The sequence below is a fragment of the Clavelina lepadiformis genome, chromosome 8 (assembly GCF_947623445.1).
Source record: "Clavelina lepadiformis chromosome 8, kaClaLepa1.1, whole genome shotgun sequence".
Classification (NCBI taxonomy): Eukaryota; Metazoa; Chordata; class Ascidiacea; order Aplousobranchia; family Clavelinidae; genus Clavelina; species Clavelina lepadiformis.
In genome coordinates, this window is record NC_135247.1 from 3,641,377 (window position 1) to 3,661,940 (window position 20,564).

The 20,564-nt window shown below is 36.1% G+C and overlaps 2 protein-coding genes and 2 pseudogenes across 3 annotated transcripts; all 4 read left to right on the forward strand.

Annotated features, from left to right (window-relative positions):
- Positions 1–559: 559 nt before the first annotated feature.
- Positions 560–4,146, forward strand: LOC143469663 (voltage-gated purine nucleotide uniporter SLC17A9-like). Its single transcript, XM_076967424.1, has 2 exons — positions 560–975; positions 1,199–4,146. The coding sequence occupies exon 2, from the start codon at positions 1,255–1,257 to the stop codon at positions 2,551–2,553; it is 1,299 nt and encodes a 432-aa protein (XP_076823539.1). The 5' UTR covers positions 560–975; positions 1,199–1,254; the 3' UTR covers positions 2,554–4,146.
- Positions 4,147–4,277: 131 nt separating this feature from the next.
- On the forward strand, positions 4,278–7,784 carry LOC143469664 (voltage-gated purine nucleotide uniporter SLC17A9 pseudogene; annotated as a pseudogene). Its single transcript, XR_013119178.1, has 2 exons — positions 4,278–5,192; positions 5,430–7,784. The product of XR_013119178.1 is annotated as a voltage-gated purine nucleotide uniporter SLC17A9 pseudogene (transcript).
- Positions 7,785–7,883: 99 nt separating this feature from the next.
- On the forward strand, positions 7,884–10,933 carry LOC143469661 (voltage-gated purine nucleotide uniporter SLC17A9 pseudogene; annotated as a pseudogene).
- Positions 10,934–10,937: 4 nt separating this feature from the next.
- On the forward strand, positions 10,938–19,735 carry LOC143469660 (mitogen-activated protein kinase kinase kinase 2-like). Its single transcript, XM_076967423.1, has 17 exons — positions 10,938–11,263; positions 11,912–12,058; positions 12,201–12,302; positions 12,621–12,758; positions 13,011–13,139; positions 13,275–13,351; positions 13,497–13,633; positions 13,718–13,805; positions 15,200–15,282; positions 15,718–15,831; positions 15,989–16,137; positions 16,490–16,615; positions 16,814–16,985; positions 17,232–17,294; positions 17,391–17,457; positions 17,845–17,983; positions 18,200–19,735. Exons 1-17 carry the CDS (start codon positions 11,177–11,179, stop codon positions 18,290–18,292), a joined length of 1,911 nt encoding a protein of 636 aa, XP_076823538.1. The 5' UTR covers positions 10,938–11,176; the 3' UTR covers positions 18,293–19,735.
- Positions 19,736–20,564: the final 829 nt, after the last annotated feature.

Consider the following 20,564-nt stretch of genomic DNA (forward strand, 5'->3'; position numbering starts at 1 on the left):
ACTATTCGGTTCTGATAGGCTACGCTACTTGATATGATCTATTACAGTATGAAATGATTGTAGCAGTTGAACTCCGGTCTGTCTTTCCAAAGTGACTATTTCACCGGCGTCCGTTTACGGAAGTTGTTAAATCACAATTCGGTGACCGGCAGATTTTTGCCGATTGGTTTAAAACTCTCGTTTTGACAGGTAGAATAAAGCAATGCCGTGGTGCAGTGGTTAAAGATGGGGCTCGTATGCTGGAGGTCTCTGGTTCGATTCTTGTTAATGTTTGATTTCTTTTATTTTGTCCAAATTTATTTTTGATGTAATTTAGTCATAAGAGTTTGGATCAGAGGGGATTAGTTTTAGGTTAATTTACACTTTGGAAAAATGGGTCTACTCTACTAGTGCACAACCAGATAACGTCACAATTTGAGTAGCTGGGGAGCCGTTTACCAAAGTAACTTTTTCCTAATTCGGTAACCGGCAGTGAAATAGCTAAATAGACACTGTCCTGTATATCATGGCAGGATTTGCCACGATCTCGGGTGTGTTGAACCGCTAACTCAAGATTGCTGATGTGCAACAGCTAGTCAAGTGTGCATTTATTTGATCTTTCTCCAGTGCATTTCTAGGCTAAGGCTTATCTAACACCCTATCAAAATACCTTGTATAATTTTGTCTTCAGATTTTGTGCAAAGCATTGTGACGTTTCACAATGAAGTTGCCACAGACCTTAAGTCTACCCAGCTTAGAAGTATATAAACCTCAAATGTTGTTCATAAAGTATCTATTGAGGTGTGAATCGAATTATCGAGTGACAGGCGAGCTTAATCGCCACAGAAGGTGACCTTGACTCCTACCCGATGTGAACAGCACAACTTCTCTCTCTTACTCATCAAAAGTACACATCTCTCTCTCTTTCTAGACTTTGCTCTTGAAAAGGGGAGGAAAAAGTGTAGTGTCTCACTTGCTGCCACCACTCTGATAAAAGTAAAACTACAACAAGTGTGTTTAAAATTAATCTATTTTGAGATTTCAACAAAACAGCGTTATATGACCATTGTCAAACTTGAAAACTGTATGATATATACGTATACCCTTATAATACTGTATCTTAAACTGTATGATATATACGTATACCCTTATAATACTGTATCTTAAACTGTATGATATGTAACCGTTATAAACCTAATGAACTTGTTGTTTTTTTCAGATTTTTTTCTTACAATAACTTAGTTTGTGCAAATTTAAACTTAAAATTTGTAATTTATGTGGCAAGATCATTTTGGAATGAGAAACAACAATGATGTTGTTCACTGGTCGCATAATGAGCGGAAAATGTGGGTCATATTTCTTTTTCTTGTCACAACAATCTTGTATGCTGCACGAGTTGCAATGCCAGTGTGTGCAAGTGCTTTGGCCAAAGAGTTTGGATGGAACAAGGCTGACCTTGGTGTTGTAATGGGATCATTCTTCTGGGGTTATTTAACAACTCAGTTATTAGGAGGTTACATTGCAGATAAAATAGGTGGAGACAAACTGTTATGTTTTTCAGGAATTGTTTGGGGATTATTGACTGCATTCACCCCATACGTTGCTCATCTATTTTTGTCCCATCCAAAACATGCTTTGTTGGTCCTAACTTTGTTGAGGGTCTTGCTTGGAGTGAGTCAGGGTGTACATTATCCATCAATGATGAGTTTGATGAGCCATAAAATCCCAAAAAATGAAAGATCTCTTCCTAATGGAATTATAACTTCTGCTGCAAATTTTGGAACTGTGGTATGTGGTGGTTTAGGCTCATTTGTATTGGAAGCACAAGGTTGGCAAGATGTATTTTATTTGATTGGCGGAATAGGTCTAATTTTCACTTATCTACTGAAAATATTCTCTCAAAGACCAAGAGTGAGCGAAAGAAGGGAACATTTTCCTCTTGGGAAAAAGAATGATAGCTCTAAATTAGACAGTGTGCCATGGAAGAAAATCTTGTCAAAATCACCTGTTTGGTGTCTTATATTTGCACACATTTGTGCGAATAATTGTTTTTACATACTACTTTCTTGGTTACCCACATATTTTCATGAGAAATTTCCCAATGAAAAAGGTTGGTTCTATAACACTGTGCCTTGGATAATGTCTGTTCCAGCAAGTATTTTCTCTGGTTGGGTCTGTGATAAAGTTATACATGCTGGATGGAGCATTGGACATGCAAGAAAACTGATGCAAGGAATAGCAATGTATGGAAGTGCTTGCTTCGGATTATTGTTTCCATTTTGCAGTAACTTTTATGCTGCTGTCTTATGCGCTGGCATGGCTGTTTCGGTGCATACGTTTCACAACAGCGGGGTTTTAGTGAATGCGCAAGACATTGCACCATCCTGTGCTGGGTCAGTGTTTGGTATTAGCAATACATTTGCATGCATTCCTGGTTTTGTTGGAGTCTATTTAACTGGTTTTATCTTGCATGTATCTGGAAGCTGGTTTGTTGTCTTTTTGTACATGGCTTTAGTAAATGTAGTAGGAGGTTTTGCTTTTATAATTGGTGGTTCTGGTGAAAGAGTTGTGTAGATGTCTTTAATGCCCTGAACTAGTTGTTGAGTTCTTTTGGGCTTCTGCACTATGCGCACTGTATAACTACATTATCTGTTTGTCTGCTGTATATCTTAACATATGTACCCGGATCACATAGCATACAAGCACAATTTAGAGCCCGCTGTATTTTCTGGTATTCCTATGAGGTTTATTGCGTCTGCTGGTACCATGTTGGATAGAAAAGATACAATGCTGCTTTTTTAATTAATGTATATCATTTGTGAAATGTAAATGAACACTTATTGTTTATATATATTATATACTGTGTTTCTCATAACAATCACTAAATTTTTTTGCAGTTGTTACCTAACCAAGTGCAATTTAAAGTTTATTTTTTAATCTAATATTTGTTTGGTCTTTATTTTATTAATTCTGTTGTTGTAGCATAACAATAGATATTTTTCACTATGTCAACTTTTCCTTTTTGCAGTAGTTATGTATCTATTTATACTCTGTTACTAATCTACAATCATTGAAATTTTATTAGAGCTATTACCTAACTTAAAGTGCCATTTAATCTTTAATCCAATATTTTGGTGATCTGAATTTATTAATTCTCGTGTTGTAGCATAGCAATACATATAAATATATTTTAGCAAGTAACATATTTCACTTTACAATGGTCATGTGTATAATTATGCATAGTGTGACAATCATAGTTTATGAAAAGGAAGCATTTTACTGTAGTCATAATCCATGTAAATTATAAACTGATAATATTTTATTCAGTGGAAGCTGATTAGCTTGAAGTGGATTTGGGCGTAGTAGATATGTTTTTAGCAACATCTAACATGTTTTATATATACATCCGTTTTCTTGATCGATTTACAAGCAGTAATCTGTACACAATAATAGTGTGATTATTGTTCAAATGTAGCACTGGTAATATCCAACACTCCAACTGTTACCCTGTAGCCATTTAGGTTTAGTACCCTCGGCCTCATTAGCATTAGCTGACTAGGTTATCAAACTTATCATAAAACTTGAAATCATTTTACTGGTCTTTAAACTTTAACGGAGCCTAGTAATTGATTTAAGTCAATCGAAACTTTGAATGAAACAGCTTTGAGTTATTATTAGTTGTTTAAATATGTTTTAATAGGTGATGTGCCGGTACCAGTGAAGTTGTTTTTCAAGTTACCGAAATTTTAATTAAACTAAAGTCAAGTTAAAAAGCTTTCACTGTAGTTTAAGTCTGCTTGGTAATTTTTTTTTAAATTTATTTTCAAAATTAAAAATTCTTCTTAAACCATGGCTACTGATCTATTTCTATGCATGTAAGCCAAACGCATGTTTATTCTTACCTTTTTGAAATGTTTTTCTAATAACTAAGCCTTTTATTAGTTTTACCCATATGACTTTCGCATGGCCTGTGGCTTCAAGGTCTAACATTGTGTTGAGATCTGCCACAAGATTTCTTCCCAATATAAAATATATATACCATAGTTATAATTTCTTTACAATTAACAACATGCAATAACATTTATATACTAAATTAGATTTTATATAATTTACATAAATACATTTTTAATTTTTTGTGGTGGACTGATATTTGCCTTTTGTTAACAGGTGTACAGTTGACCTTCGTGGTCCTGCTAACGCATCATAGCAACTTAGGGGTTTTGTATTATTTGTACTGATGACAGCAAGTACAGTTGCACAGAAATTGCTTGTTTGGATGATGCTTGATTTGTTCCATGAATTGAGTTGAATCAATGCAGACTTTCTTGTCGGTGTCGTCATGGGTTGTTTCTGTTAAAGACAGTTAAACACACAGGTCAACAGGGGTTATATAGCAGACAAAATTGGCAGTGGTGATCAAGTTTGCATATCTCTGCCAATTTGGTTACAATTACTAGTAACATCAGCCTGCTTGCTCAAAGATTGACGGATTGCTTTCCAAAATAGAATTATAGTACTGCATTTACGTTATTGCAGAGGTACTTTAGCTGCACTCAGCTACGTCCAACCAAACATGCCTTGGTGGGTCAAAAGTTACGTCACTAGTTAAATCGGGCCGCACATTGCCACCATGGATAACATACACTACTACCCACACAAACACTTTACCAACAACACGTACAATAATAGACGTTATGATGCTCAAGCGATTTCTACATGAATAAAATAATAATCAACGGCACGCTTTCATACACATACACTTTACATATAATACAACACCAGGGCCACACAAAACCTTCAAAGGGGCCTCATGCGGCTCGCGAGTCGCGGATTGGACATAACTGGCTGCACTATTTGGACCAAAAGTGCAGTTTGCATCCCTGCTTTTCATGACAACTGAATTTTGGTAAAATCGCAAGTCTCTGTCCCATTGTATGTATACTGCTTACTTGGGGATAGGAATGCTGTGATTTCTTACCAAGTTTTGTTAATGCTTTCACATTACAACAGGTGGCCCTTCTTGGTGTGTTTAAAAGCTGGTTTGCTGTCTTTATATTAATGGACTCCCCAGTTGTTTAAATTTTTAAAGTTTCATGTAAAAGGCACTGCAAAGAGATTGGTGTACAAAGAGTTCATTGTTTTATGTAATAGACTGCATTAGTATTGCTGTGTTAGTGTTTGCAATCCAAATCTAATGATTACTTTTCCTTAAGGTTGGTTTAACTTATATTTACGATGTTACAATTATGTACTGTATGCACTTCAATTTAAAGTTTCATTTTTATTGTGTACATTCATTTGTTTTTGCACTCTTAGTTTTTTAGTTACCATACTTTACTTTCCATAAGTGGTAGATAGACAAAAAATGATGCTTAGCCCTGATTTCTACTAAAATTAGCGATATCGTAGCATTACAATTTAAGCATATTTTTTGTATATTATTTTTTTAGAAGTAAAGCTGCATTTCCAGCAATTTTTTAAATAGGGATATATCCATGCTGAGCTGCATGCACAAAATTTTTATTTTGAATGAACCAACGTACCAGCAAGTTGAATGTACAACCACAAAGCTACATACTGGCCGCAAACGGAAAGAAAATGGTGGGTGATGCTTTTGGTTCTTCTCACAGCAATTTTGTATGCTGCTCGCATGGTGATGCCCGTTAGCGCAAGTGCCATGGCAGAAGAATTTGGATGGAACAAAGCTGACTTAGGAGGCGCGATGGGATCTTTTTACTGGGGCTATTTAACCACTCAGGTTGTAGGTGGTTATGTTGCTGATAAATTTGGTGGTGACAAAGTACTCTGTGTATCTGTCTTTATGTGGGGTACATTGACTACTATCACACCACATATTGCCCGTTTTCGCTTTGAATATGCCAGTCCGTTAGCATTACTTACCATCCTAAGAATCTTGCTTGGTGTCAGTCAAGGTGTCCATTATCCATCGATGATGAGTTTGTTGGGTAAGAAAATTCCAGAAACAGAGAGAAGTTTTCCAAACGGAATTGTTGGTTCCGCTTCGCAATTTGGCACAGTCATCTGTGGGTTTATTGGATCAATTATTTTGGAAAGGCACAGCTGGGATGATTTGTTTTATGCTGTAGGGGTGATAGCTTTGTGTAGTGTATGCTCCTTTGCTTATTTTTTGCACAGTACAGACAACATGACGTACAAGAGCCATGCCAATGGCTCTAGCTCCAAGCAAAAGCTTCTTCTCGGTGAAAATATAGCTTCTGTACCTTGGAGAGTTATTTTTAGGAAATCCCCAGTCTGGTGCCTCATTTTTACGCATGTTTGTGTCTGTAATTTTGGGTTCACTATACTATCATGGCTCCCAACTTATTTTCACGAAAATTTTCCAAATGAAAACAGCTGGTTGTACAACACAGTTCCTTACTTCATGTCCATCCCAGCAAGTATATCAAGTGGTTGGCTTGGTGACAGACTCATAAATGCTAAATATAACGTCGGCTTCATCAGGAAACTCATGCAGACAATAAGTCTATGTGGCAGTGCATTTTTCATTGTTTTGCTACCTTTTGCTTCAAGTTTTTACCTGTCCGTTTTATGTGCTGGACTGTCCATGTGTATGAGTTCATTTCAACACGCTGGTGCCTTCTGCAATGCACAGGATATCGCACCGTCTTATGCTGGCTCAGTGTTTGGTGTTATGAATACATTTGGAGCCATTCCTGGATTTGTTGGGGTCTATGTCGCCGGTCACATACTTGACATTACGAAAAGTTGGACACTTGTATTTCTCATAATGGGAGCCGTCAATTGCTTGGGAGCTGTAGTGTTTGCTGTTGGTGGTACTGGCAAGCAATTAGTTTAACTTGGGCATAAATGAAGATTAGAGTTCGAAGTATAAAATACGTAGGTGCTTTAGTGTTATCGATTGATTGATATATACATTGCCATTTTCCAATATTATACAGTATGTGGAAATAATGTTTGAAATATTTAATGCTTTTGCATTTTACTTCAAGTAACTATGTACATGCCATGTTACATAATGTATGTAAACGTACATATATGCATGCCACATATTAACATGCCATGCCACGTATGGTCCCGGTACAAAATATTATTGTGGACACTATTTACCTTCACCTATAATGTATACATGTAAAATACTTTTTACTACACTATAGTCCTCGAATTGTGTTTGCAGTCCATGTAGTCCGCAGAATATGCATACAAGTTAGTACATATTACCTAAAATAAGTGTGTTGTTTATTGTTTTAATAATGTATTTTATGCAACTGTACAGCTTGTTAGTGAGTTTGTAAGTCATTTCGATTCTTATTTTGAGTTTATTTAGACCTTATTATCAGACCCACTGCTGTTTGTCCTTGTTTCTATTTACCTTTTTTATGAATGGATTTATTGTATTTCATGCGTTATAATTTATACCTTTTGTATAACTTATGAGATTTTATGTATATATTTGCTATAGCTTTATGTTTTCCCTTTTTGGGGATGTCCATTCTCACTATTCATGCACTTGACTTCAGTGACTTTTTTGCTTAACATATAGTAAGTTATGCAAGCCATGGCACTTCATTATATATCCTTAGATGCGTAAACCTAGTAGACTAGACATTTTGTATAAGTTCATTTTGCTAATAAACGTGTAATTTTAAAAATGTAGGAAAAACAATATATATTTAAGAATTTCATGCCTCGCATTGTATTTTTACAGTTGAATCCAAGCTTATATACATGTTTTGCATATTTACCATTCATTTGTGCTATGTTAACTGCTATATCAAGTGCAATAACAATGTTTTTTTACACAGGTCATAGAAATGTGTAGATCACATGCACACACATGTCAGGCATTTCCATCGGTAGGCAATTAATTTTCACATCGCTGAGTGAAGTACATTTGCTACAGGCATGAATTTGTTGGAAAAGCGATTTTCAAACAAATTTCACTACTCTGTTCTAAAGAACAATGATGGGAAGCATTGGTCAGAATATGAACGCAAACTATGGACTATCTGTCTTTTTGTTCTCACAGCTGTCCTGTTTGCTGCTAGAGTTGCAATGTCAGTCTGTGCAACATCGATATCAAAGGAATTCAACTGGAATAAAGCAGATCTTGGAGCTGCGATGGGCTCATTTTTCTGGGGTTATTTAACAACCCAAGTACTTGGTGGCTGGATCGCAGACAAAGTTGGCGGTGATAAAGTACTTTGTGTATCAGTCATCATTTGGGGACTGTTAACAATAATGACACCATTCATTGCTCGCTGTCAAGTGAATTTTGTGAGCGCTCTTGCACTGCTCACCATTGTGCGCGTATTACTCGGTGTCAGTCAAGGCGTTCATTACCCATCTATGATGAGCTTGCTAGGCAGAAAAATCCCTGAGACTGAACGTTCTTTTCCAAGTGGAATAATCTTGTCTGCCGCAAATTTTGGAACATTAGCATGTGGTGGAATAGGCTCAGTAATCTTGGAAAATCATAAATGGGACGACGTGTTTTACGTTATAGGTGTTACGGCAATAATTTGCACATATTTTCTCATTTCATTGCTGCATAAAACGAGGACAAAAGTAATCGCAATGGATAACATCATACAACCGTCAACTCACAACACTGCAGAAAATATTCCGTGGAAAAGAATATTTTCAAAGCGACAAGTATGGTCGATAATTTTTGCGCATGTGTGTATGAACAATTGTTTCTATATTTTTCTTTCATGGCTACCTACGTATTTCCATGACAATTATCCTAACGAAAAAGGCTGGGTCTACAACACAGTGCCATGGTTATTATCAGTTCCCACTTGTGTTCTCTCCGGATGGATTAGCGAGAAGCTTATAAATTCAAACTGGAGTATCGGGCATACAAGAAAAATCATGGAGGTTATAGCTCTTTTAGGAAGTGGACTGTTTGGGTTTCTTTTGCCATTTTGTCCTAATTTTTCAAGTGCAGTAATTTGTTCGGCTGCTGCAGTGTCATTTCAAACCTTCCATAACAGTGGAGTGCTTGTGAATCCACAAGACATCGCTCCCACATGCGCAGGTTCCGTATTTGGTTTAATGAATGCATTTGGGGCTTTACAGGGATTCCTGGGTGTTTATGTGACCGGTTGCATTCTTAACACCTGGCATAATTGGGTTATAGTTTTCTCTATCATGGGAATTGTTAATCTTTTTGGTTTGGCTGCTTTTTTGTTTGCTGGTACAGGCAACAGGATATTATGAGAAATGACTAACTGATGTGGGATATCGATCTACAATAACAATATCTACAGAAAACAATTGTAAAGGAAGCTGGCACTGTACTAAGACATTCAATTAAAGTGTTCAGTAGTGCAACATGTCTCAGTTGTATATGCCTAACATTGAGTACTTTATCACTTTTTTATGAAATAAGCCAGTTCCACTGTTCTGTTGTTTTTATAAAAGCTCAGATGTTAAGCACAGCACGAATTTAGTTCACTATTTTACAAATTTTACCTTCAACTCCATTTTAAGTTATGAAATGCTCAGTTCTTCTCAGTGAGTGCAATAGCCTATTTTTCACTATTCATAATATATTTTGTTACTTGCATGTACCCAAACACATTAAAGCACCTTGAGTTTCTAGTCAGTTCATGTTTTGTGTACGTCATAAATCATTCCAAAACATGTAATTATTTTAGATCCAGATGATAACTACAAACAGGTTAGTGAGTGGTAGCGTTTTGTCCAAATATTTTCGGTTTATTTGACCTTATAATTTCTTTGGGTACTTCAAATCAAAATGGTATGTTTTTACTTAGTCAACCAATTTTAATATAACATTTTTCATTGAAGCATTCAATCTAAACTATTTCCAATACTTGTTTCAAACTATTCGTACATACGGTACATTCTTTATATTTGGCTTAAATTATATATGTAGGATATATAATTGGTTACTTACTTAAATTCAAAACAAATTTCATTGAAAGACATAGTCTATACTGTAAACTTACGCTGTAGCTGTGACTTAGTGTAAAACATCCATGTTATATATTATATCTATGCACGATGATGTTTTCATGCTAATATAATAATATATATATTTATGAAAAATTGTATTTAACTCAAGTGAAGTTTTTATTGCCAATGATTTCTGTAATTTTGGGTACAATGTGTGTTTTTAACAAATTACGACATACTACATATTTTATGATGCTTTAATTAAATAATTTCTACAAACATATCTGTTTTTTGTTTTTTTTCACATCAAATTCTATTTCCTGGTTATCTACGTAATAAACCATTGCATGACATGTGAATGTGATACAACATAAACTTTAGATTCTACAGGCCAAGTCTGTTTTTAAATGTGTGGTTTGTCTAGCCGGCTGTTAATGCAGCTTGCATTACCTTAATAATCTTGACATGACTCATAACATGTTGTGCCATGTAGACTTTTTTGTGTAGTGTTACAATGGGTTTATATATAATAGGTTTTCTAAATAATTTTAAAATAGGTTTTTGTTGTGCCCGTTTTTATCATAACCTTTACAGTAACTAGGATTTTTATCATTTACTTGTACTTCTGAGAAATTTAACCTCTAAGTTTCTGTCAGTCATGAAATAGGCATAACTCACATGTTGTGCCTTCAAAAATGATTTACTTTCAATATTTATTGTTTTGTTACTTGGGAAGACATTTCGTAATGTTTTGCATTTCAAGTGCCTTGAGTTTTTGTTATTAAGACTGGTAATCCTCATATTATAGATTTTCGATATGTTTTGTAAAAGCATTATTTGTATTGAAAGCATTACCAACAGTAATGTTTTGTCCAAGGTTTTGCCTATGTGTTAAATTTTGTTCTTAAAGTTATGTCTATAGTGCACTTCATCAACAAGCTATGGTATTGAAGAAAATGTTTAGCTTCGTATACGAAACACTATATTGTTACATGAATTTTAATAACCGGTGATTTTTATTTACTTACAGCATAGGTTTGCTTAGCACATCAGTATATTTGCATGTGGCCATTTGCTTTGGTGACTTCTGTCCATCTGAATATGAAGACTGCTGTGTAGTGTGATAAATCAACTTCAACGCATCGTAGCTGCTTTATGGTTATGATGCCTTTACATTTTGTCCTGATTTCCGTTGTATTTCATTGACCCGCGATATATAGTATTATATCTATGTAAAGTAGAAAACAACATCAAACAACTAAGTTCAATCAAGATGAACCCAATGGAGGATCCTTTGAGTTCAATCTTCCATGACTTGTCTGCTTTGCAAGATGAAGTTATCCAACCAAGGCAGAGACATGTAAGATTTTGCTGGATATATAATAACAAATATATAATGGTATTTTTAGTAATTTGCTATTTTAACTACAGTAGACTCTGTATATTACGGCCACCTTGGAAAAGACCATTTTGGTTTAATATTCGAATGGTCACAATAACTGAAGCTGCTACTCTGCTGTTTAACCATATCAGGATCTATGCAGTTAGGCATAAAGTGACAAAAAAACATTGAATTTATCTTTTATTTCATTAACAATAAACAGCAACGTTTAAGTTAATGTCAGTAGCTGAACTAAGAATACATGTGGCTGTACTGTACAATTGTACTGTAATGTAGCATAAATGACACGAGAAATTGAAAGAAAAAATTGAAGAGATGGAAAAAGTGGTCACATTATTCGAAGACTTGTCATAGTTAACCGAGAATTTTATTTGGTAAAATTCAGGATCGTACCAAAATGGTCATATAAAGTGGGTGGTCATATTATCCGTGCTCGTATTAAGCAGATTTTACTGTATATGCCTAAGTAACATGAGAATCAAACCAAATTGACATTTTTGATTCGACACACAAATGTTCAATTAATTATTAGCAATGTGTTGCTAATATAGTGTCGATTTATAACGATTTTGTATTTTATGTGTCAAAGGTGCTTTGATTTTACAGGAAATTCGTGTCAAGTTCGAATTTCAGGGGGAGCGTCGAGTTGTGCAATTACGTCGTCCATTAACCTTTGACAGTCTTTTGTCAGTCATAAAAAAGATTTACGGCAAACCACTGGTCATGCTCTTTTCAACTGGTGGCAATAACGAGGTTGGTGGCCGATGATGTTAAGATTTGTAAGGTGTTTTCTGGAATTTTGTCACAAAATTTAAAAAAAAAAACATTTTAAATTGCTTTCTGTGAAAAATGGGTCCCCTTTGAAATATTTCCATTTACCTTTTTTATTTTACAGTTAAAAATCCCTTTACAAAATCAAACAAATTTGGACCAGGTTATTGAATTAATGGATCAAAGTTTGCATCTGAAAAATTTAAAGATAACACTTGTTGACCAGGTACGATGAATATTTTGTGTGGGAGTTTTTGTTTCTTATTTGTAAATTGAGAAACTATCATACAACAATTGGGCAAGTGCAGTCAAACGTGATCTGTTTGCGTGTTAGTGTTTGGAAAATGCTTCAGGCACTAAAGCACTTGTTTCACTTTAACATAATATGAGTTGCATCGTAACTGAACATATTGTGAGAAATGATTTATGACGTGATGTTCAATTTTAAGCTTTAGGCCAATATTTGTTCCTGAATTTGTTGTTAATTAAATGTGATCGTTAATACAAAGACAAAAATCTATTAATCCTCATGGGTAAATTTCAGGGCCCTGGACCTGACAGCAATCCTTGGAATACGCAACCAACAAGAGGCCATTCATCTTCCACTCCTACATCATATGAAGCAAAACATTCCTCGCCATTTGCTGAACCACAGCTACCTCCTGTTAGGTCACCATCTCAGGTTTGATTTGTTTAAAGAGATCCATAACTTTTTAACTTGTTACATTTATTGTTGTCACTTACTCTAGTTTCATGTACTTGCTTTCTGGCTTATTTGTATATCATATTTGCTGCTTGTAGTTGTTGAAGCTGGTTAGTAGAGTTATCCAGCCTGACTTAACCACAGTTTTCTGCTACCCTGGTAGTTTGAATAGCAGTTTATTTTTTAAACCATGGAAAATCCAGCATTGATTGAACCATTTGTTCAATGCAGAGGAGGTCTGGTGATCATCCAAAGAGATATTCCCCTCCTCCAGGGACAGTGGATGAAAAGGAGATTCAGCGTCATCGGGGATCAAGAACTTCATTAAACAGTGAAGGAGAATTTATTCCTGACAATTCTGTAAGTACAGATTAGTTGTTATGTATAAGTACTGTTAATGTATAAGCTCATCATGGCACAAAAATATACTCTCTTGAACAAGCACACTTCTATGTATTTGCATGTAAATGTTACTTATACTTGTTATGTTTGCAGAATATGTTTAGCCCCTCTATCGCTTACAGTAGCTCCACATCATTAGACAGCAGTTTATCAAGCCCCCAGATTGGGTCGTAAGTTGGTTATTTATTTTGATCACACTTCTTTACAATTGTTTAGTTTCGATCAGTTTATCTGTACCACTCATCCTGAATTTATGATTTTTGTCTTATCCCCATTCATGATTTCCTATTCACGTATGGAATGGTTTATTTGTAGCGATCCCTGGCATTGTGGGTTAAAAGGACAAGCATATCCCGATGAGGAAATGGACACATCGGAACCCACTAAAGGGGGCACATACCCAAGAAGGCTACATGCTCATAGCCTTTCCGCAGAAGAAAGAAAGTTAGCAAGTACGTGAACCTTTTAGTTGAAAATGTCTTGATGCTCAGTATGGATTGTCTCATTGAACTGATGATTGTCTCATTGAACTGCAGATTCAAGAACATTTCCTCGCATACGACCATCAATACAAAGCGCTCGATTTTCGCCGATTAATGCTCATTTTTCTTCTGCAAATAACATGTAAGTGACTCACCGAACTCCAGTGGCGGTTTGTAGACATAAACAGCATTCTCTTGAATTAACTTGTTATAGCAAAACCTGTCACACAACTCTTAAATATTGTGTGGTAATCCCAAGCACCATTGAACTACTTCTTGAACCTAACAATTTAGTAACGATCAGTTATGGACTTTATAATATTATACAATTTTAAATTAAATTCTAGTTAATGACTGTAATTGCAGGTTTGCATAAGTATAATTGTGTGTTACACTTATGCTAATTTATTGTGCTCATGTTGTGTGTTGGTGAGATGTGTTTGGTGAGTTTACTGATATTCTTAATTTAAATGAAACTTGTTGAAATTTGGAATGTCTAAACCAGGGGCGGGCAACTTTTTTGGTCGGCGGGCCTGATATGAGAAAATAAACTACTTGGCGGGCCGGATTCCTGAATCGATACATTAATCGTGTATTTATCCACCTATGCAAGGAATAAATCGTATTTAATGTAAACTTTAAGTTTTAAGCATAGAGACCAAAAACAGTATTTAATGAATTTATTAACAAATAATGTACTTCAATAGCTGCTGAATTCAAAACTGAACTGCTAAACTGAACTGCTGAACTGTCTGCGGGCCGCTCAAAATCCCGTCGCGGGCCGGGTCCGGCCCGCAGGCCGTATGTTGCCCACCCCTGGTCTAAACAAACATAGTATACACACATTCTTAACAGCCAAGTAATGTCTTAGCAAAGCACTTACTTGTTCAAACAAGTTTAATTGCTAGTGGGAACGATATTTGTGCTTGAAGTTAATGTCCTTGCCCAGTATTAATGTGTAATCTTAATAAGATAAAAGGTAACTTTTAGAAATGAACCTCTTCATAATGAACTTTTTCCAGTGCTTGTCAACCTCTTTTGAAATGATATCAATACAACACTCTAAATTTTGTGTTAGTCCAACAACTTTTGCAACCCAATCATAGCATACTGTGAATACTAATACTGTAAATGTCAATCATTCACTCTCATGGAAAAAGCTAATCTTAAAGTTTTTGTGGAACTATACTCAATTATAGTATGCTTGCAAGCAGTGATTTCACAAGACCCATGTGGCCAAAGCAGATTTGTTGATTTCTTTGCATCTCGAAGAGTCTGTAATACTCTGTGTTTGGAGAAGCCAGTGGCGTATGCCTTACTACGACAATAAAATTCTTTGAGCCATTTAATCACTGAATAACCACACAAATTTCGATAAAACTTTCAAAACACCTGTGCGTACACCCTATAATCTTGGCACATTTATAAAAACGCAGGAATATTCTGGATCTTCTTTGTGCACTGAGTTGACAAGTGTTGATTTAATTAATTATCATTATTGGAATTATTCATACTGATTAGTTTAAATATTTGAAGGTCGTCAAATTGCAGCAGCTGTAGCAGTGGTCTTGATCTTGAAGATTTACACAACCACGTGGGAAATTCCACCTCATTCAGCAGTGAGTGATGAAAGTATTTGTTTGAGATCAAAAACTCTGTAGCATGTGTTTAACCTCACATAATAGTTTGATAATGATAATTATGTGGTATATGATATTTGGTAATCAGCTATTTCACTAATCTCAGTTAAATAAAGTACAATTAACAAACATTACTTGGATTAGGTTGATCGAAGTTAAATTGGCGTGTACCCATAATATTTGTTTACAAGTATTTTTGACATGCGTTTGTTACATACCTTCACTTTGTATGCTTAAATAATAATTTACCAACTATACATTGGTTGTCTGGATGGACCAACAAATTGATAATAGATGGACATTACAGTTTGATTAAGCTTTTTGTTTTGCTTTTTGCAACCATAAAAGTATGTTTTAAAACGTGCTCTTCGTCTTTGCTGTTGAAAGCGTTTTCAATGTTTTGTGATTCCTTAGCATCTGGTCCTAGTGGTTCTGCCCAGCCAGTCATCCAACACAGAAGAAGTGCTGGAGATGCTAATCCCATGGATACCAGCACTGCCAACCAATTACTATCAGCATACATCAAATGTAACATATTCCAGGAAAATTTTATCATTTTATGCTTGTCTTGGTGGAACTAGTTTTGCTTTCTTCAACAATTTTAAATAATCTTCATCATAACGTACTATCAGCGAGGTTAACAACCACTGATAACCGTAAATTCTTATGATTGCATGTTATGCAGTCCCCAAAGCCCCCACCAACTGGAGAAAGGGTAAAGTTTTGGGCCACGGGGCGTTCGGTAAAGTTTATCTCGCATATGATGCTGACACCGGACGAGAACTTGCCGTAAAACAGGTTGAAATTCACTCCGAACATCAAGATGCATCAAAGGTATGTTGCTAGTTAAGACTTTATTGGTTGATATTAGTTTATTTTCTAAGTCGTTTGCCAGCATCACTGGTTATAACTTATAACTGCTTCCAAGATTCTTGTATTTCGTACTTGGCCTTTTAACAAAATAAGGTTCAACATTCACTTGTCAAATGTAAACGAAATATCAAGACTACTTCAGAGGGAAACATTTGTTACTCGCCTTAAGTTACATCGTTTTGTGCAACAACCCGGTTGACATTTGCAGAAACCACATAATATTCACTAGACGACCTTTACAATTTCCATACATCCTGGCACTAATACGCTGCTATTGTTTAACTTCCCACGTAATATTTATCTTAATGCAAAGGAAATCAAAGCACTGGAGACCGAGATTGAGTTATTGCGGACCTTAAAGCACGAACGCATTGTTCAATATTATGGATGTTCCGAAGACACCGACACCTTGTCAATCTTCATGGAATTTATGGCGGGGGTAACTAAACTCTTAAATAGAAATTTTTTCTGTATTTTCTTATCTTCTTGCGTTCTTCTAGTTGGATTGTCCTGCCGCCTAAACCGCAAGCGTTAAAGATATAAAATGTCAGCTTATTATATGATGCATCACCATGTTATACCAAGTCTAAAAAGTGAGCTATGTCACAAATTTAGCATTGGATATTTTCTTGTGTAGGGTTCTGTAAAGGACGAGATCAAGGCTTATGGTGCAATTACGGAACAAGTAACGTGTAAATACGCGCGCCAGATCCTAGAAGGCCTGGTATATATCCATGAATACCACATCGTGCACAGGGACATAAAGGGTGCCAACGTTCTGCGAGATTCGTCGGGAAACGTCAAACTAGGTAAGCCTACTCGCCAAATGAGAGGCATTTGAAGCACCTGTATGTACCCTAAATAAATCCCCATATTTTAACTCGACGTTCGAGTGCTTCATGTGTTATGTTATACTCGTATGTGCTTTACTGTATTGTATGTTGTGCTATTGGAGGCCACAATCACTCGCATTAGCTTAAGTTTTTTGTTGCTTGGTCTATGTTGTGTTGTCAGTATTTTCATGGCTTTCTAAAAGTAGATTGCGTATTATCCAGGTGACTTTGGTGCTGCAAAACGGCTGCAAACAATTGTGATGTCATCGGGACAGACTGTCGTTGGTGAGATTAAGATAGAAAGCTGACAGTGGACTAACCAGAAATGAAAATATTGAAGGCAAAAACGTGCATGTCTTAAATTCTTTAACTTATTTCCAGGGACACCGTATTGGATGAGTCCCGAGGTGATAGAAGGCAGAGGCTATGGTCGACGAGCAGATATCTGGTGCGTTTCCTGCCTTCTTCCGACATATTATTATGCTATAGTATCGCAGTTATATGTAGCGATGAATGTAATTGTAATTTATTAATTGATTCCTCCGGATTAATCTTGTCATCGTAGCTTCCTACCTAGGCGATTGTTTATTCCATACATTGTAATAAGTGCTTCGTACTAATCACGACTATTCTGCTGCAGTAGCATAATAATTGCGGTGCCCATTTTAACATTATAATGTTTTTTATATATTGTTTCAGTTAGAACTGGAAGCGTCTCTAATTAAAGGTTTTGCCGCCGTTCTGGCTCTAATTTTTTAATTCGTGTTACTCACCTTCTCAAAAGTTGTCTTTCCTTTTACGATAAGATGATATTTTACTTTTCGTCCATTCGCAGGAGTCTAGCTTGCACTGTCGTTGAAATGCTCACCACCAGACCGCCATGGTATCAGTTCGAAGCGATGGCCGCGCTTTTTAAAATCGTCACTCAACCAACGAATCCGCAAGTTCCTCCTAATGTATCACAAACAGCTAGGGTTCGTATCACTGTCAATTTAATAATCTTACTTTCGCAAAGGTTGTTTCATTTCTTTGGAAATATGCTTTCTTATGTCAGGAAGTTATAATACCACCATGATACAGTAGCATTTGGGTAGCTTATGATGACCACAAACTTTTTCAGGCTAAATCAGACCAGACCAATTTTATTGCTGTGTGAAACCCCTTTGACTGAATTAAAATATCACTTGCAGGAGTTTCTCAACGTTATTTTCGTCGACAAAGACAAGCGGCCTTACGCCAGTGAGCTTCTTAGGCATCCTTGGTTTAACGGAAGATATTTCTAACTCCGACTGTCACGGATCCTTCCTTCTGAACTCCTACCCTGACCACTGCGGAGTCTTCCAGTCATACAGCCAACGCTACCGGAGGAATTTCAACATCCAAAGTGGAGAAGTCCAACCTTTGTAACTTGACGGAGGTTTACTTACCCGGATTGCTCTGAGGTTTTATAAAGAAGATGGTGCTGTAGTCTTTGCTTCTCGCCCGCATTTAAGGAATATAAGTCCGAGTTTATTGTGTCACAGGTTTGTGAAAGATGTAATCCACGCGGCGGCTGGTAATTTGTATACCTTGTCGTGGACAGCTAAATTTATTTCCTTATAGTGTGAACTTTCTAACAACGTTCTGATGCGGGTTTCGCCTTTCCCTTTTATCTTCTATTACCCTTTAATTCGTTTGCCTTTTGCTTTTCAATATTTTATGCCTTTTAATTTCATCTAGCACATTTTTGCTTTTTCTTTTTTTGTAAAATCTTGCTTCGAATCAAATCTTTCATTTGGTAATTTTCAAATCGCTACTGTGTATGTTTGAGAGAGTGACTGTGTGTGTTTATCAATGTGCTTATGTTTTTTCACGACTTTTTCCTAAAATCAGCAGACACTCTTGCGGATTAAAAAGCCTTATCACTAGTGTTGTTAAATGTGTCTAGATAAAATTATTCGGCGGATTATATAAAACTTTTCCCGTCGATCGAATGATGGGCAAATCGTGTAACCCCTCTTGGACTGTATTTTAGCTTGTATCGTTACATTGCAAACTCGCAAAGCAGTTTACTGCATCATGTAACTATACAAAGTATACAGCCTGACAATTTCGTTTGCGGTTGACAATATTCGATAATGGTTGTTTCGAAAATCACGAGTCGTTCATAAAATTATCATCTTTGATAGTTTCGGTTTTATCTTCCACATTAAGTATCAGAATCTCCGCGATAATACATTAATATCTTTTTCGGCAACGAGCGAAATTTTGCGTGGTAACGACTGCTGAGTTAGCCGTTGGAAAAAGACATCCAATTAAAATATGACGAAACATCAGCTGATGATATCTGTGACATTTTTATAGGTTAAATTTAATCGAAATATTCCTGGTAATTGATATTTTTATTGCACTGGACGCCTTGACATTCAAGAAATACCCTCACCTATGAAACCCAGGCAAAAATGAAAAGAATGGTGCGCATGAAAAAGTTCCCTCTTAATACTGTATAAATGGCGTCAACGTATAGCATTGAATCGGTAAACTTAATTTCTGTCTCAACTCACAACGTATGTCGGGTTTAAATTTGCGCTTATCACTGCAGCAATGTCAGACTATTCGCTGCTGCAGATGTGTTTGTTTCAGTTAGATCTATCCGTTCATGTGCTCTTGGTTGCGTTTTACTTGTTTGTCTGCGTTGCAACATTATTTCTTTATTAATATCTTCCCAAAATAAAATAACAAAGCAATTTTGACTGGTTATTGACCTCCTTTAACCTTTGCAAGGTTCGTAGCTCTGTCTGGGCCGAGCCAGATCAGTTGTCTGATGGACCGGACAGTAATTTGGCAGGACACCCGCGTTAATTTTGCCAACGGACTAAGATCAACACAGACACCAAATCATAAATATTGAAACAGGATCAAAACGTTTCTTTGCTATAGTATGGAAAATATACGACAACTCACTGCTTTAGTTTAAATTGGCAGTTTTGAACTTATTCCGATGATGACAATATTCTGTTCTTGATCCAAAGAGCCTCTCCAGTTGTTGGTCAAATAGCTAACGCCTAACAGACCCGGATATCCGTGATGGCGCTAATGCTTTCAATGATTTAACCATCTGAAGTGAAACGTGAACTTTGGGGCGGTTTTGTTTTATTTTTTGTAGGTTTTGATTGCGTCTGTTTTATTAATTCGTTTGTTAAATTTTTGCAGAAAAACAATTTAACCAACATGGCTGTCTGTTGGCTTTTGACAATTTAACTAACCAGTTAACACACTCAGAGACATCAACCGGTCGGTAATATTAGAAAATATCGGGTACGTTTATCCACAATTAAAAACTTGAACAAGGCTTCAACGAGAACAACGCCGTCACAGTTTTAAAAATAATAATACTATTCCTAACAAGCTTTGGGCCTCACGAATTTAATTTTGTGATGGCTATTGATCCAACTCCGTGACGTAATTGGCGATCAAGTAGAGAATGCACGTCCTTATAAACGCAATTTCAGGAAAGTTTTTACATTCAAAAACTTTCACTTCCAGCCACTGTGTGAATGCCCATTAGATCACCTG

What these genes read in the sequence shown, in the direction of transcription:
- LOC143469663 (XM_076967424.1), top strand. Translation starts at nt 1,255, where the DNA reads ATGTGGCAAGATCATTTTGGAATGAGAAACAACAATGATGTTGTTCAC.
- LOC143469660 (XM_076967423.1), top strand. Translation starts at nt 11,177, where the DNA reads ATGAACCCAATGGAGGATCCTTTGAGTTCAATCTTCCATGACTTGTCT. An exon ending in AGATAACACTTGTTGACCAG is followed by an intron (nt 12,303 to 12,620) that starts GTACGATGAATA and finishes GGTAAATTTCAG; the next exon opens with GGCCCTGGACCTGACAGCAA. An exon ending in ACTATCAGCATACATCAAAT is followed by an intron (nt 15,832 to 15,988) that starts GTAACATATTCC and finishes CATGTTATGCAG; the next exon opens with TCCCCAAAGCCCCCACCAAC.